Source organism: Filicampus tigris, chromosome 21, assembly GCF_054856515.1.
Source record: "Filicampus tigris isolate MCC_2025a chromosome 21, RoL_Ftig_1.0, whole genome shotgun sequence".
Taxonomy (NCBI): Eukaryota; Metazoa; Chordata; class Actinopteri; order Syngnathiformes; family Syngnathidae; genus Filicampus; species Filicampus tigris.
In genome coordinates, this window is record NC_141237.1 from 7174205 (window position 1) to 7192349 (window position 18145).

The following is an 18145-nucleotide window of genomic DNA, read 5'->3' on the forward strand; positions in this document are numbered from 1 at the left end:
TAAAAATGTAATTTTTCAAAATGTAATATTCCTAAAAGATTGTGAATCCTGTTACATTCTTTGCAGCCTCGAAGAAAAACATGTTTGTCTTCTTCCCCTTGAAGATGAGGCACTATACAAAGCCATTCTTACTCTACCCCGTAGGAATTAGGAAGTCTTTTGGAAGACAAATCGTCACGCACATTTCAGCGGTGACACATTTGTGATTCACTGCCGATACGTTTCGCTTTGGGAGTTTGCTGCATGGAGGCTTGGCTGCGCTCAACATTGGCATTACAGTCAACATTTAACCTGCACATTGAAAAATATAATTGCTTTACATTTCTCAAGTGTCACAGGCTAGATTACACAACTATATCTCCATGCGATACAAGCTACAGCAGCCAACACCAACAGAAAGAAAACGCACATACACACACACACACACACACCACTATGATTGGATTCATTGTCTAATCCCTCTCGGGGGATGTGAAGATCAATACCAGCGTAATCAATACTTGGACTCTGTCTCAAATGGAACTTATTCAGTGTCATTAGAAAATAATGAAATACAAATCTTGGCGTGGAAGTTGGAAATTGCAGATCACACAGAAACGTGTATCATCGCATCGTCACAAGTTATTGATAGCGATGGCTTACATGAACATGTTTAGAGATTCAAATTGTATTCTCACTCACCAGTGCAAGCAGTTTTAAGGAAAAACATCCCGAGGGTTTCACTTCAATCTCTGTTTTATCATTAGCGTACGGGATACAATTGGGAGTGTTTTCATCCAATTTAATATGCATATGAATTATGGTCTGAAACATAAAGCTAACTATCAGATCCTGGTCAGACACGACCTGGACATGGGAGCAGTTGTGGTTAGTGTGCCTTGCTCAAGGGCATGCCAGCAGTGGTTTGGGAATAGATTATATTTGTCCAATAAGCGGTCCAATTCCCATAATAATGCTCTAAGACTTGTTTTGTAATTTTATTTTACCATTTTGAACACAGTGGGGGAGACAAAAAGAAACAATCTATGATTTGGGTTCAGCATGGGCACGGTCACTGCTTTGACTGGCTTTGGGTAGAAATATGAGCCCCAAGCCGCATTAAAAGGCTGTAACTCCTAAATTAGGTCTTGAAGCCAAGGCATTGTTCTTCTGGAGGATTTGCCTCATCCCGTTGCCCTTGTGCAGACACTTGTTCTCCATAAACTCATTAAGATTCACACAAACACACATTCCCATTTTCAGTCCCTCTGCAGCAGCCACAGAAACATAAGCGTTACTGTCACCTAGTGGAGGCAGAAGAAGACGCCCGCACTTACAGGTAGAGCAGGAATCCCTGGCTCGCCATCTCTCCCTTGGTCCCCCTGCAACGAGACAATCGCAATTAGGTTTGTGTCCGTTTGTTTACATCCTACGCATATGTCTTCTCGGGTTGTGTTTTGCTTGCGTGGATGAGACACAATGTATGCAGCAACCGATGGAAGTGTGTGCGTGCGTGATTGTGTGTGTTTAAAAAAAAATAAAATAAAAAATTGAGAGACAGAGAGAGGAGAAAAGGTCATGCTTACCTCGAGCAACCAATAAGAGAAACCCACAGAGAGAGGGGATAGGAACTAGCTAGCAGTGACCTTTAACAAACCTGACTCTTTCTATCTTGTTTGTGACTTACAAAAGACACATCTGCACAGCTCTGATACTCGCTACGCTGCTTCCTCCACACCGATGGGCCATCACACTCTTTGCCATTTGCGCACAGAGAGTGCAGCGAGTGAATCCGAGTATTTATCGCATGCTTTGATTGCTCGATTTGAAACTATGAACTGAAACTATTCGCGCCATCGACTAAAGGTCGGTGAAAATCGTGCAGCGTTGTGATTGTTCCAGATATGGAAAAGAACGAAGGCACCAACGTTGATTTATTTACAGTTTTTATTTGTTTTCACTAAAAACAGATAGTAGACCAACATTTCATTGCTGTACTGTGAAAAAACACATTTCTTTCATTTTTATATTTTTTACGTGAATGGGGTTCTGTATCAACAGTGCAAGTTGTCATAACATGTATTTTGATGCGTTTGTTTCAGTTGAATAAAGTTCAATTCTATTTGAATACTAATTTTACTCTAATTACAATAAAAAGGTCGCAAGTAATAGGGTTGAAACTCCATGCTGTCAGTTTTTGCTTGATGAGCACATGCTAGCTGTGTCAGCGGCGATGCTAACTGGTCAAGAACAAACATAAAAACGTAATATTAAGGTCTTTATCCGATTGAATGAGTAACCGGTTTGAGGGACACATTCATCAAAAAAATCGACTTCCCCTTTCCATTTTCACTGTCACAGCAATTAGCTAGATGTTGTCATGTAGCTCACTTTTTTTTCCCCCGTTGTTCTCCATATGACTAAAAGGGTTTTAGTCGCACACCAGCGTGTATGTGTGTGTACGAAATGACCCACGTACGGTTTATGTTAATGCTCAGCTCCCCTGTGATTAACAGCGATTAACCAAATGTAGCCGATTGTCGCCAATGGATGGAAATCAGCAAACAGCCAGAAATTAATTGCAACAGGCCAGGGTATCAGCATGCATATGCAGTATCTCATGGACACATCTATCAATTGGAATGGAGTAATACATCATCAGCCTCATTTTAAGTGCAATAGGTTGGTTCACTGTAATGTTTGATGTGTTTCTTTCATGGAGGAGAGAAGGGGTCCATTAATACTGTATTTAGAGAGCTGGTAAAAAGTACTTGAAAGGCAAAAGACCTCAACTGCCTCCCGGTGGCTGGCTGTGGTACAAGTCAGTCATCCCCCACCAGTGTTGACAGATGGGAAATGAGACAAATTTGAACATCTAAGTACTCAGAACATCTGTCTTGCCGTGCATTATTATCAATGTTAAATGTACATTTTTCATAAATATGTCTTGACCCAAAAAAAAAAAAAAAAAGACTAAGTAATTGCTCACAGTTGCTCTCAATGAAATTCTTGTTGTCGAGAAATGTATACGTTTCTTTTTGACAAGTGTTGCTGGTAAAGCAGAGAAGGGTTCTAAAACCAGTGTTCCGTAACTGTCATTGTCTGCCTCAAAGCCATTAAAAACTTGGCAGACTCTGCTTCCAAATGATGCATGACAGCATACCCAATATATTTTGCCTTTTGGAGGCTTTTTCAGGTAGCAATTATGGAAATTCAAGACTGTCTTCATTCATGCTATATATGTGCACAGGGATGCTGAGGAAATAATAAACAAGAAGCAATATACCTTATTTCCTTTTGGGCCAGGCTTTCCCACTTCTCCCTACAGAAAACATTTATGTTAATACCTTTAACAACAATAAACAAGAGCAAGAACTATAGTATGTCAAATACATGTTATTAGAGTTATCTATGGTGTTATTAGAATTATCTATGGTGCCTAGGGGGAATTATCAACGGTGCGATGCATTGTGGGGACATTAAGCCGCAATCCGTTTCATTAAAGTAAAAACAGTAATACGCTACATGGAAAACCAAAATATGTCGATGCCCCATAGCAAACCAATAAATTATTCATCAAGCTTGAAATTGAAGGCCATCTTTTACTTAAGGCAAAAAACATTTTGATCATGCGTAGTGTTAGGGACGCTTACCCAATGACCTTTGTACCCTGGATGCCCAGGGGCACCTGGCAGGCCTGGAAAACCCGGCTCCCCTGTTGAGCCCTGAAAATTTACATTTGTAAGTATATTGAAATGAGATGGCCACTTTTTCCGACATTTTTATTTGGTGGTGCGCTGTTCAATATTTCTCATGTAAAACATGTGCCTGGGAAACACTGGACAACACTTTTAAAGTGATGTGTTGCATATGGTTGAATTAAAAAAAAAAAAAAAAAAACATTCAGGCTTACAGTTACAGGGCTACGCTTTTGAATTTATGAGTAACGGAGCTTAATACGGGCGACACGTTGCAGCATATGGGTATAACATCTGTCTCCTAGTCCAGAGTGTCTAAGGGGTCTCAGGTTCCTCCCACATTCAAAACAAATGCATGTTAGGTTAATTGAAAACTCTAGACTGCCCCCGTGAAGGTGAACGTGAGCGTGAACGGTTGTTTATCTTATGTGCCTTGTGTGTTGACTCCGGAGCGGTCCGGGGTGTACCCCGCCTCTCCCTCAAAGTCAGCCGTGATAAACTCCAGCTCACCTGTGGTCCTCAAATTATTTTCCTCTTAAAACATGTTTTTTTTTTCCCTATTGAGTTTTACAACTTATAGGTCGCATTGTGTCGACCTTTTCTATCCACTGTATAGTATATACAGAAGGTGAGAGCTTAACAATGGAAGAATATAATCTGATCAACTCACCTTCTGCCCTGGTGAACCGAGACAAGTATTAACCCGTGAATCGCCGCAGTTCCCCTTGAAGAAAACACACGTAGCATTTGTTAGGTGAACAACGTAGCATACAAGTGTACCATACAGCTGCTCCTTAGATATAGCATGCATTAAATGGTCAAATAAAGGAGGATAATAGTCCTGAAAATTAAAGTGATGTGTGGTAATTGGACTTCCAGTCTATTTCAGGTCTCACTCATTGCAAAAGCTATTATATGCCAACGTCAATATTTCAGTGGGATTGCAGAAAGTTACCGCTCTCTCTATTGAGACAGAAATACTTTGCGAATGAAATGAAGCTATTGGAACTCAATGTTCCACACAATAACAATTTGTTTCGTTTTTTTTTTGTTTGTTTTTTTTTCTTTCCCCCCACCGAAGGATTTGCTTCATCTGCAATGTCTCCAATCCGAACATCCTTGTAGCCAAATGACCTCTGTCGTCCGGCAGTACAATGGGTGCCAATGGACGGAATCGAACTTCCAGAAAGCTCCGCAAACCACTGCACAAATCAGTGTTGAAACGACTTCTTACGGTGAGGAAATATAACTGGATTTTACCACAACATGATAATGAAAACTAAACAGAGATTGTATTTCTTCTGCGATTAAGGGCTTTAAATAGCCTTTGGAAGCCTTTGCAAGGATGCCATCAATTGATAAGATTGACCATCAAATCAATTGCAAACTTGCTTGTTCACACAAAACTCATCTAGTCTGTTAATTAAAAGTGTTGTGAGGCATTCAGCAAATGTCACACAAATGTGACATTCATCTTGTGCTGGCTGATTGAATTGTCAAATTATGAATTGCAATTTGTGTGAAAACAAACAAGATAGGCCTTGTCAGAAAAAAATAACTCCTCCTGGTTGCTATTGTGGACCCGTCTCTGCGCTGCGTCGTGTAAACAGATTGAATAAGCATGCATTGCAATGCATTTCAAGGTCATGGACAGTCATGAGCATGTCAGTTGAATTGTTGTGATGGACCCAGAAGCTCTGAACATATTTTAACAATACTTTTATTATGTTGAAGGTTTTGGGGGAAAAAAAAAAAGAAAAAGAAAAATAAATAAACGTATGTGCTTTTGAATTCAAAATGCAAACAGAATGGCAATTTTCATCTTATCAGACGGACTGCAAATTTGATTTCCCAACTAGCTTACTCCATCCCTGCAAAATAGGCAAAATGAAGTTTTCTCCACAAGAACATAAAGTGATTACGGTAGGAGGCGGAGATATTGGAACGGGCTGAGACGAGCCAATCGGCTGGGGAGTGCCATTAGCATAATAACTAATTATGACGTTCAACGCACGGACCCTGCGACTATCTTGGCTGATCTCAGCCAGCAGTAGTGAGGGTGGATACTGGAGGGGAAAGGGGGGGCGGGGGGGGGGGGAGAACGAGAGGGAGTGACGCGAGGGGACGAGAGAGTAAAGGGATGAGAGGGAAGAGAGAGTTGGATGAAAGAGACACTGTGCTTTGGGCTGAATGTGACAGAGTGCATGACGGCTTAGTCAGGAGGCACTGGGGGAGAAATGAGATGGCTCAGGTCCACGCACACACACACACACACACACACACACACGCGCGCTGCATTTGCATTCTGGCGAAAGCGCACGCGTTGCCTATGCATAAGCATCGTGTTGTATTGAGAGGCCGGCTTGAAGCTGTGTATTTGTCACTGTGTCTATCCTGCATTCACCACCACCCCCAAAAAAATAAAAACACTCGTTGTGAAAGGGGGATAAGTAATATGGGAATCCAAGAAAAATCCCAATACCTATCATTGGTATACAGTATGTTTATCTGCTCAAAGTATCCCTTGAATTGGTGGTCACCAACCACTGGTTACAGGTCCATGGCTCAGCTCATGGCACTGTTAGGTCCTATGTGGGCGTGGCTAAGGCGGGATAAGAATAGGGATCGTTTTGGAGAAGACAGACCTTCTTCTGCATCTGCCAGAAAAAGGCTCCACAGCTGTGTACGTGATCTTTTTTTTTTTTTTTTTTTTTTTTTTTTAAAGTGGAAGTCAACCCAAGAATTTTCTTTACAATAATATGATCTATGTAACTCCACTAGTCTAAACATAGCAGTCTGATTAATATCGCATTTGTGGGATATGAGTGGCAAAATCCACCTGTTTTTAGCCATCTCAGGGGAAGGCCATTTTGTCTCATCCAATGACGGGTCACCTGTTTTCCTAAGTTGAGCCGTGATTGGTTGTTACCTGAGCCCTGAGCAACTGTGATGTCATTTTCAGTTGACACAAGTGACAAAATGGCCGCCCTCTGAGATGGACAAAAACGGGTGGATTTTGCTGCTTAACTCAAATTCAACAGAATGTCGTGTTTAATCTAGTGGGGCTGCATAGAATATCCATCCATCCATCCATATAAATTTTGGGGGTTGACTTCCACTTTCAAGAGCTCAACCGAGAAAAAAGTCTTCAAGTACTTACGGATAATATTGCGAATCACTAAGATAAACATTGAAGCAGCATTAGTGAAGCACAAAATGTTTGCTGCCAAAACTTCTAACCTCAAATGCACTCCACCCATGCTCTCTCCCCAAACAACAAGTTTGTGTCTGTCGACAAAAAAAAAAAAAACATAAAAAATTATAACTACGTGTGTAATGACTGACTCTCGTGGGGGGGATACCAATTCGGCGATAATAGCGGGGGAATTCCAAAGACTGTGTAATCATAGAATTTTGATTTTAGGGATGAAAATATGTTAATTGTAGCTGAGCACATCTGATGCGAGAGCACGAAACATGACTATAATTACTCAACTCCACGTTGCATATTTACATATAGTCTAGAAATAAGCAGGCAGGTGTTAATGCCATGGGATGATTGCTTTGGAGATCCAAAATTGGCACTATTAGCTCAACTTAAGTATATTGCACAGTACCATAATATTAGGACATTAATGGAAGGAGAGTCTCATTCTAATCATACTGCATGTCTTTCTCCCCGTGTAACTTCCAAAATGATGAAATATAATGGACTGGGAACTTGACATGCTACCTGATTTATTCCCCACTTATTCATCAGGTCTAACTGGGCCTCGTGGAGTCCATGAGACCTTCTCCTCCATTGTGGTGCCGTCAGACATCTTTTAGGATGTGGCCTGTTGGGTAGCAGCATCTCAACTGCAGACAAAAGCGGGATTAACAAATGGGGTGGCGCGCCAGCTCTGTCCTGGATCGACCCAGTGGAGGGGGTGTCTGAGAGGACAATGGCGACCAAGCTCTCAACCCATGTAGCGTACTCCGGCGGCACCCACAGTCTCACATTGTGCTTCGTTTTCCACCAATCACACGTCATTCAGTAAGACGCAAAGAGCAACATGATTTAAAAGGGGAGGAGGGAGGGATGTGCTCGATTGGGTTTCGTTTCGTTTTTTTGTCACGTTTTCCCTCAGTTCATTTATATCTTGTCTTGCTGGGTTTTTGTTTGAACACGTTCTCGTCGGGCCGGTCCCTTGTGTCTGCCAATTAGCTCACTCCAGGTGTTCCTCGTTGTCTCGTCAGTTGTTTTGTATTTAGTTCCCTGCTTTCTGGCAGTCTGTTTGTTTGTTGTTGATGTATTTCCTGTCAGTTGTGGCATGCACCCTTTTTGTTCTTTTTTTGAGCTTAAATTTATTTTTTAGATTACTCCTGCTACGCGGCCTTTCCTCCCTGCTTAATAATAACTGTTCACTAGCGCTTTTCTAGAAAATACAGTCATGAAACTAAAATGTCTATGAATAATACCCCAATGAATAAAGATCATTCAGTTACAGCAGCAAAAAAAAATGCCAATCCACTTTCTGCTCTTTCTGCACTTTCTTGCTTTTGTTTTGTTTCTGAATGTGGGAAGTGATTCTGCTGCACTTTTAGTCTTTACTGCCATCGAAGAGCAATATTTTTTTCTCAAAATCAAATTGAATAAATAATCCAGCCGAATAAAATAGTTGAACAAAAACTACTTGATTAACTGAAATCTAAATCTTTGATTGCACTTCATTATGCTAAAATGACCATTTATGTTTTTCTGGCTATCCATTAAAAAAAGAAAAAACACTTAATGTGTTCAAGGTTGCGGGGAGAGACAGGCAAATGTTCACACTCACATTCGTGCCATTTACTTAAAGTGGGAACTGAAGTTTTTACCTGCATGGAGGTAAAAAAAAAAAAAAATGCATTACCTTGATAAATCATGATTCCATGCTTTTTCCTCATGTACTGTGAATTTCTCAGATGTGGGACTATACCTTATTAATAAATTTACTGTCAGACATGTCCATATTCCTGCCCTCTCTGTCTCCCACCATGTCACAAGAGGGCAGCAAAGCGAAGGACATGCTGCATAATCCCCCACGTTGTTGAAAAAACATAGGGAGCATACACAACACTCACGGTCACATTTTGACTGTCAATGTCCAATGTGCTATAGTCATGTGAAACGGCACACAATTATACACATTAGTGCTACTGAAGTAGCAGTAGTAGCGCCCCCCCCCGCCTCCCCCAACCCACATTCACACACAAAGATGACAGAGGGACAACTATGAAAAAATTAAATGAGTCATGAATCTAATTTGAAAAAACTCCATAGCAAAGTGAAACCAACCGGTGGTCCTTGTATGCCAGGTGATCCTTGGAACCCCTTTTCTCCCGACGAAAGACACAAATGGCACATTCTTTTTTTAAGTCTCTGTCATCTTTGTGCCAAGATGCGTTCAGGTTGGATGTTACCTGAGGTCCCCGTGGGCCTGCTTCTCCTGGAGGTCCCTGGGCACCCTGTTGATGTCACAACACGTTATAGAATATTATTTTCAAGGCATCATCAGTGCTAGGCCGCCATAGCATTTTTTGGGGTGTTTGTTCGCTTGTGATAGAAATCAAGTTCTTTGTCAATGAAACCGTAATGTTAATTGAAACAAAATATTGACTATGAGCCCCCTCTTGTCAAATTAGTATTTCTAATGTGGAAGGAAAGGTCTCACATCGCATGTACCCTATTATGTTGAATTTAAATCCCGCAAATAGTAGTGGAGCCAATTTATCTATTTTGTGAAACAATTCTGCAAATTTAAAACACTCATGGCAAATGTCCCTTTCACCAATATCAGTCAATTTAATAGGCTTTACTTCAACAACATCAATGCGATTTCTGCGTTTCAAGATGTGTTTTCACTTATTTGAACTTATAACACTCCTTAACCTTATATTTTCCGATGGACACCAGATTAGACAGCTACTGAACAGCTTTCAGGTGTCTGAATTAAGTGAGGTATTGGGAAAATGATTCATTAGGTGTATTTAAAAAAGAAAAGCTAAAAAAAAGAAACTATTGGACTAAATACGCACTGCTTTCTTTAAACTCAAACATCAAAGCAGAAGATTTAAAAAAAAAAAAAAGACCATTTGAGAGTGGAGGAGGATTTGGCTTTGTGGGTTGAGCGTTGCAGTTATTTTCTATAACACTTGGGCGAGAGAGAAACTTTCTGAAATTCTGACTTAAAAAAAACTCCTTTGTTCAACTCAATGTAAACGTACGTTTGCTTTAACATAACTTGAATGACCCCAGCTTTTTCTTGTTTGGAGCCACTGCATCACTATGAACTTGATTTCACCATGTTTTTTACACCCAGCTGCTTTTCTACGTACAGTCCTGTAGCCAGATTTATTTCAAACACCAATTTTAACAATTTCTGCGCTTAGTCTGTGTGTGAAGGCCCGGGACAGCTCTTCCCACCCAGTTTGCGTGTTTACTAAAAATGCAGGCTACGAGTTTACTGGTGTTTAAAAGCAAAAAAAAAAAAAAGCATTCGAGTTCTCATGCTGCCATCCTAATTACCCTTTCCTTCAAATCTTTATGTGCCCACTCCACATAAAAATGACGTGGTCCTCATATCCACAAAGCACTGGGTGAACGGCAACTTCGTTTTGCAAGATGTTTGACAGCATCTGTTATGGGGAACCTCACTCTGCAGTCATTCCATTTATATTTCATTCAGCATTGAATAGTTCAACTCCTCAGTGTAATGCAATATGAAATATCTGTCACGTATGTACTCACCGGGGCTCCTTGAGCTCCAACAGCACCGGGATCTCCCTGAGGACATGACACATGTGTCAGTGCTTTACAAGATCCGGTTGGTGTGCTCCCTGAATAATGTGTGATGATTATCTAAGATTTTGTCACGTAATCCTGTCAACACTGCTGAAAAGAGGATAAGATTAGAAGGACTCATCAAACACATCCTGAGAAGAGACAAGAGAGGGTAGTTTAGAATTAAATGGAGAGTTCCTGTTGCTGTAGTTTGCCAACATCTGAAAGCGAACAAGGCATGAATACATGGCTGAATGTCACCCCGCAGAGGACAAAAGGGGGGGGCGGGGCGGGTGAGTGTGTTGTCACCTTTTAAATAAATAAAAACAAATTTGAGTGTTCTGGGTATAAATTGTAGACTCACAATCTGGCACCTTATAATAGTGAGAAATGTGCCAATAACATTGTTGCTAACCACGGTAAAAAAAAATATATTTTAGTATGCTTATTTTATAGTTGAAAAGAGCAGCATACGCTGTCATTTTCATTTTGCAAAGATATTCATTTGGCTACTCAGCATTCCGTATTCATTAAAGGGTTATATACTGCAGACAAAATATCAGTAAGACGGTCCTACACTATAAACCAACCGGCAAAAAAATCCCAGTCTGCCGAACTTTGTCTCATCTGTGATTAGACAAGCCATCCATCTATGTTTTCTATCGCCTACTGCTTGCCTTCTCTCGTTCAAAAAGTGTAAATTCAGTCTCTTCTCATGAAATTTTCTCTGTAAAGTTTTAACAGACGATCACCCCGTTATACTTCCTGTTCGCCTATATTGCTTTTTTTTTTTTTTTTGCACGGTAAGACGTTTTCATCTCCTGCCCCAAGTTTGCCTCCCTGAAGCTTATCTGCTCGCTAACGATGGACTGCAGAGTGTAATTAATGAATCTTCCGTTGTGACGCACGGGCACAGTTTGTGGGGAGCCTTGTGGCCAGCGGAACAACAAACTAACACATGCCGTACCACAACACAGCATATAATTAAAGTCGCAACCAGCCCCGAGTCACAAGATTTGACTGCTTGGTTTTGCTCTCCGACCTTTCGGTACTTTTATGTTGTTTGTTGAACAGCAGCAGTACATAATTACTCACTTGCAAGGGAATTTGTTCCAATGCGCTTGACTGGCAATGAACATGCCAAACAGGCTGTTAAATTTATCTCATATCGCTGGTGACCGGCGGAATCTTAAAATCTCCAAAACCATCACTTTTCAGGAAAACAGAAAAACGTTGACGGCACTAGCGTAGTATCTGTCAACTCGCATGCTACTCAAAATAACACATTGCTTCATTTGCCAATTCACGCTAGCGTTCAGACATTAAATCAACATTTGAACCCATCCCGCCTATTTACTGAACTGAACTTCAGTAAACAACTAACTTGTCTTTCAAATTGGCTTACAAGCTTAGGCCTATGGAAAAATAAATCCACTGTAATTCCGCGTCCAACTAAAATCCTGACAAGGTGCAACATATTGAATGGTATATTCATAAACAAAAATAAAACGTTTCCACCTCTTGGCACTTGGACTGGCCCCAAGGCATCCTCAGGTTCTGTTCATTGTCTAAGTACACAGCCTACAGTATATTACACAGCATAGGTATACAGTAAAGCTCTTTCTGTTTGCTTTTCTGCACACAGAGGCTTCCAACTTCACCAACCATGTATTTGAAGTTAAAAAAAAAAATTGCAGTTAAGCTGGCATGGAAGAAACAAGTGAATTAGCTCTCTCCAGCATCAGTTTTTCCCCCTCAAAGCACGTGGAGCAGCAGACTGCATAATTATAAAGCCAAGAAGCAACCAAATAAATGACATGTCTCTGGGTGTGTAAAGTATGAGCAAATATACAAGTGCGATGATACTGACCTATAATACGCGCTTTACATTTACTTTATAGACTCTACTGTATATTGCTACAGCTGGAGAGACAGGATCACACGTTGAAGGTTAACGACTGTCCACTGAGGAACTCTAGCCGGAGACCTGACATGAACATACATAAATATAAACAGCGGCTGAATAATGTCATCAATTTGACCTGCTTTGCTAATTTGCATTGATAAAAGGTCATATAGGTTTCAGTTAGCGTCACCGTGATGATTCTGTAGACTATGTTGTGAACTTTTTCGAACCTATTCCCCGTTATTTACTTTTTTTTTTTTTTTAATCCTCCACTCCAGAAATGTTTAAGTGAGTTGAGGAGCTTTATTCAGACAAAATTAGTCATTTCCCATATCTTGTAGCATCTATAGACAATTATATTACAATATGAACCTTTTTAGAGGGGCATCAATTACTGTACTCGTGGATTGTCATTATTTGTTTCACTGTTTATAAATGAGAAGACGGTCAGACCGTCCAACCTTATCCAGCAGCTAAAACTGAGGTGACAAAATGTGGTTGTAAGTTGGAAATGTGTGATGCGGGTTACCGCCACTTACAGTTCTATGCAAATAATGACCAGCTATAGCTTATGAAGTGAGAATAAATAGCATATCCTTTGGTTTGGATTTTAGAATGTTGTCCTCATGATTATCATGAGTGATTAATTGCTCCACTAATTAGTGTTGTGTCTATTGTCTCTTGTTCATTTGGAGAACGTTTGCTCTCTCAAAATATATTTGCGTTTATATAAATGTTTTGTCCTGTGGGAGCCATACAAAGGACTACCAAGCCATCGCCAGTCCGACTATTGCCGTGATTTACGTTGTCCTGAAAGTTATCATGCTTCAACTCTAAAGAGTGTTCCCCAAGGATGTTTTAAAAGTCCTGAACTTGATTACTTACAATGGATATTGAGAAAGTAAAAAGTTACAACGGAGCTGCACTCTGAGTCAGTCGAAGAGAAAAAATAATGAAGTTGTGCTTATCTAAGCAACATAATTCCAGTCATTCGGCCTTTTCCCAAACTGAATATTTTATAGGTTGAAGACATGAAAAAAAAAACTGTTTGATGAGCTTACAAAAATGCCTGCTACCGGTAGCAATTGCACTTTGATTAATTACAGGTGGGGTAATGACAGAGAGGGCATCTTTCTGTAACATGGAATGTCAAAAATGTATAATGACAGACGTGAAGCTGATCAGGTTGCTTTACAATCCAGTGTTTGAAGGTTGGCGAATTTTATTGTGGGAACGCAAATAGATGTATGGAGCATGATTAAAGCCGATGTTTAGGACCTTATATGGTGTACTCGCGTTCAAGCCTCATTAACAGTCAATGGAGCTGTCATGAATGGGGCCAGACATGTTTTACAGTTGATGGGAGATTTTTTTGACCGCAATGACCGCGAAAATGACTTCTGGGTGTTCTTGCAAACTCGCAATCGCTAAACTAGTAGCAAGTGTAGTCCAGCTAGTGAAAGTAAACCACTTCAACATCAAGGCAACTTTTGGCATAACTCATTTGCATAGTTGACATAACGGCTACTACTACGATGACATTTTAAAATAGCTTATCAAGTGATATCATTGACAACTAACTATAAATATCAACCCAGCCATCATCCTGGGGAATCTGTCTGTTGTCAGTTCCGTAGCCATGTTGTTAACTTGGCTTGAAAAGACTTTGCCAAACCATAATAGCCGGGCTGTCAGGAACTGTGATAAGAGTCCAAGCTTGAGCCACCGGATCTTTGGTGACATTCTTTTCATATTTGAAAATGAAGAATTAACATCTTCAGTTTCAAATTGCCGTGTAACTAAATCAAGCAAGATTCTAACATCATATTATCCCCCTGTAAACAACCTGACAAGATTGTTCCATTTCCAAAGTCAAATTCTACTGCCGCTGAGAAAACAGCAGCGCATTTCCGTTAAAGATGCAACTGCTTAGCTCAGTCGGTCGCTTGTACTCCAAATGAACTGAGTCTTTATTGGACTTGTGAGAAGTTCAGCTCACCTGTGGTGGATTCAAACTCGGTTCCAAAATAAACGTCAACAAAATTGTAGGGGAAAAAAAACTCCGTGCACTTAAAATACATCAAACCAATGTTTGTTTGTTGAGTTAGTTCAGTGTCAGTACAAGCAAAACACCTATAACATATGGAAATCACACAAACATATAGTATATAAATATTGTATCTATCCATCCATTTTCTTTATCATCACAAGTGAGAGAGGCGAGAGGGTTATCTACAGTTTTTTCCTCTTTTTTAAAAAAAAAATAATAATAAAACGTGCCAGTACGGTAAAATCACTTGGTCTGAAGACAATCCAGACATAATTATTAAATTACACTCAAGAGGCAATTACAGAGCTGCTATCCATGTGATCTCTTTGAAGCCAACTGATTCCAGTAACTCGTTAGGGTGTTTAATGGAGCCTGACATTGTTGCAGAAAGACATTTTATCTGTTTGTTGGTGTTTGTGAGGCTGCGCCGGTCGTGTCTGCGATTGTGCCGGATAACCACGATGCAAACGAAGAACCTCAGTTTTGTATACAGAGGGGGGGAGGGGCACCGTTGTAGCCACACCCAGAAAAAAAAAAATCAGGAAAAGGTTGACACTAAAGCTCCACAATCGAGTTCGACATTGTTCTCAGTCTTTTCACGTTTTCAGCAATTATCTTCACATATGTATAATGATGGAAACAAATCTCAGAATTTACTTTACAGGGTCTTTAACTCATTCACTGCCACTGACGGATTTATTTGTCTTTTCACAGTCCAGCCATTCAATCCCAAGAACTTATTCATATTTAAAAAAAAAAAAAAAATGAAAACATTAGGGTAAAAGAGGGTCTGAAAATGTCTGGCAGTGAATGTGTTAAACAGCTATAATTGCATTCACATTTTCTAGGTTTATATTAATTCAGTTTTCCTTTCCACTCAGGGCTTCTGTACACCATTCTCCTTTTTGGTGTAAAACACTTCCAGATTCCGGAGGGGAACATGGTTTATTATGATAGCAGGAAGAGTCACAAATTACTGAGTAGGCTTCGGCTGCAAGTCCGAGTGGTAGAACACTCAAAGGAGTTTCGAGGTGTCTGAAAATAGCGGCGCACACATGTAACAAGTGGGCGTGCTCGCAGATGTCTCCGTGCGCTCTGATTTCGTCACTTGCTGTTTTCAAGTTGCTCGCACTGTGTGCAGCCGTAGTCACGTTTCGTTTCGGTGAGGGGAACTATTCCGATTGACTACATGTATATGGGTCAAGCTTTACGCCTCCCCCTGGCACACATCAGGAACATCCTCACCACTACCCAATGCCATTAAGCTGAGTTGTATTCAATTACACGCTGCTGTTATGACCGTTATGCGTCTTGCATAGCGGCTATAAAAATGATGCTCTGTCATCAGTGTGACTCTCCCAGCGGTAGGGTCATGAAGGGTTCACTTTATTTTTTTTCCCCTTTTTATTCCCTATCATTCTGACCTTAGATCATAATGACATCACGCAGCTCACTGATCATGATCATGATGGGTCCCACTTCCACCTGGAGAGACACTGAGCGGAAAAATGTAGCTCGACTGCAGCCCAAACACAACACGGTCGCAGTAATTATCTTGTTTTTCTTCTCACTTCAAATACCGCGCAGTCAATACCACCAAGTGTGATGTGATTGGGGGAAACGCATGCTCACACACACGTCTGGCTAAATCTGGTGTAATGGTTTCCTTGTCAGTGCAACATAATTATATCCTACCTTTAAACCCACTTCTCCTGGATGTCCTGGCTCACCCCTCTCCCCTGGAAGACCCTGTATGGGGGGGGGGGGGGGGGGAAGAATGAATGAAGACCATTTGCATGTTACAAAGAATAAGGTCACTGCTTCCTTGATCTACTTGTGGATTTGTAGTTTGTATAGTTCACCCGGAAAGCGGGAAAGATTACCTGTGGTCCTGGTAAGCCCGCCATCCCGCTGTCACCCTGGTTAGAGTCAAGTTGTTATCAGCGGTAACCGAACATTCATGCATCTGTTTTCTTCAGAGTCTTACCTTCATACCAGGAAGTCCTCTTGGTCCCGGTGAGCCATCTGTACCCTGCAAGACCAAGAGTAGAAATAGTTGATCCCATTTGAGAATAAGTCAACATCCTTTTCCAAAGGGAGAACACACTCAACAGCTCACGTTTAAAATGAGAAAATCAAATTTAGGACCACAAAAGGACACAAGTTATAGTTAGTTAGCTCTTCAGTAAATGTATGATAGTATCTACTGTATGCATCGCCTCGGGGCAGCAAAAGTTTAAAATCAAACAACAATGAACTCTCAATTTTCTAAACAATTTTTACCTTCTGCCCCAGTATTCCAGGAGGGCCAGGCTTCCCAGTTTCACCCTGAAAGAGAGAAAAAAAACTTGACATTTTGAAATGTCCAAATGCAATGAATGATAAATTGAAAAGAGGCTCTGAATTTTCAACATGTGCCAATAATGTCATACGTTATGACATAACGCAATTTGTGACAAGTCAGTATATCGCAACACAGAGATATAAATAAACAGCGTACTCACAGGCTTACCATCAGCTCCGGGTAATCCTGCCTCTCCTTTGTCCCCCTGGAAAGATAAAGGAAGCTGTTATACAGAAATACACAAATTAAATAGACATTTAAAAAAAATGACAGCAACAACAGTACCGGGATAGCAAGCCAACGTCCTAAATTATATCGAAAACACCCGCTGTTTCTCACAAGATCAAACACCAAATCACTCTTTAAAGGTCGCAACATCTAAAGGGGAATGACAACAGCTGCAAATAAGCTGTTAAATTGGCCACATCTTTACTTTAAAATCTATGAGAAAGTTAAAAAGAGGGTGGTAATCATTACTGGCACTTAGCTGTGGTCGACTGCAACCACAGCCGTGTTCCTCCCTTTTATCATGCCGGTTAGCTTAGCATCGTGGCTAATCAGCTCATTCTGTACATTCATTCACTGACTACAGTTGATCTTGTTCGGGATAAACAGGAAGCGGTGATCTATCCCAGTATGCGCTTTTTTTCTTTTCTATTCCATTATTTGCTGAGAAACTCACCTATTTGCTGTTTTTGTACTTGTGCCAAAATAATAACATTCACAAAAATGCTTTGCCACCCTCTTGTGGCATTTATAGGCAATTGTAAACGTGTTTAGGGGAGCTTCAATTATTATTATTTGGACCCAACTGTTTTAGAGTGAAACGATGTCGTCGACAAACCCAAAGACAAACAACCGATTTGAGGAGAAAGAAACACTGTCCTTATATTGTGTATCTTCAGCCAGTCTGCACACACGTCTACTCAATAGCTTCTGATTATGTAAAGCAAGCTAGGATGATCAAGTCTTCATGACCAAAACAGATTATTTCCTTTCATCCATTATGCGCGTAACTGGAAATCAATGTGTTAACAAGACTGCATTGAAAATGAAAGCAGACTATAAAAAACTAAGTTGAATTGATTAAAAGGATCTGGGCATTTTTACCATGCGTCCTGGCGGGCCACGCTGCCCAGGAGGTCCAACTACACCATCGAAGTTTTCCACTTCTGCAATTGTGGCTTTCCGATTCAGAGGACACTGTGGAAGCAAGGATGGACTAATATGTAAAATAGTAAAGCCAGCCCAAATTTGTAGAATATATGAATGTTGGGAAAACACATACTGTACATTTTTGATGTTGACTTTAAAAAGTTTATCAAAATTCCAAATTGAGTGTCCATGGATTTGTCTATTCTTT

At 40.5% G+C, this 18145-nt stretch overlaps 1 protein-coding gene across 1 annotated transcript in view; it reads right to left on the reverse strand.

Moving 5' to 3' along the window:
• The window catches only part of LOC147127412 (uncharacterized), a 39277-nt gene that overhangs the window by 12650 nt on the left and 8482 nt on the right, over window positions 1–18145 (reverse strand). The window contains exons 12-24 of the mRNA XM_086021073.1: window positions 17893–17985; window positions 16943–16987; window positions 16722–16766; window positions 16426–16470; window positions 16322–16357; window positions 16134–16187; window positions 10450–10485; window positions 9124–9167; window positions 8998–9043; window positions 4348–4401; window positions 3633–3704; window positions 3266–3301; window positions 1317–1361 (exon numbers count right to left, since the gene is read on the reverse strand). Of these exons, the coding sequence (XP_085877199.1) occupies window positions 1317–1361; window positions 3266–3301; window positions 3633–3704; window positions 4348–4401; window positions 8998–9043; window positions 9124–9167; window positions 10450–10485; window positions 16134–16187; window positions 16322–16357; window positions 16426–16470; window positions 16722–16766; window positions 16943–16987; window positions 17893–17985 (651 nt within the window). The remainder of the gene's footprint in view (window positions 1–1316; window positions 1362–3265; window positions 3302–3632; window positions 3705–4347; window positions 4402–8997; window positions 9044–9123; window positions 9168–10449; window positions 10486–16133; window positions 16188–16321; window positions 16358–16425; window positions 16471–16721; window positions 16767–16942; window positions 16988–17892; window positions 17986–18145) is intronic.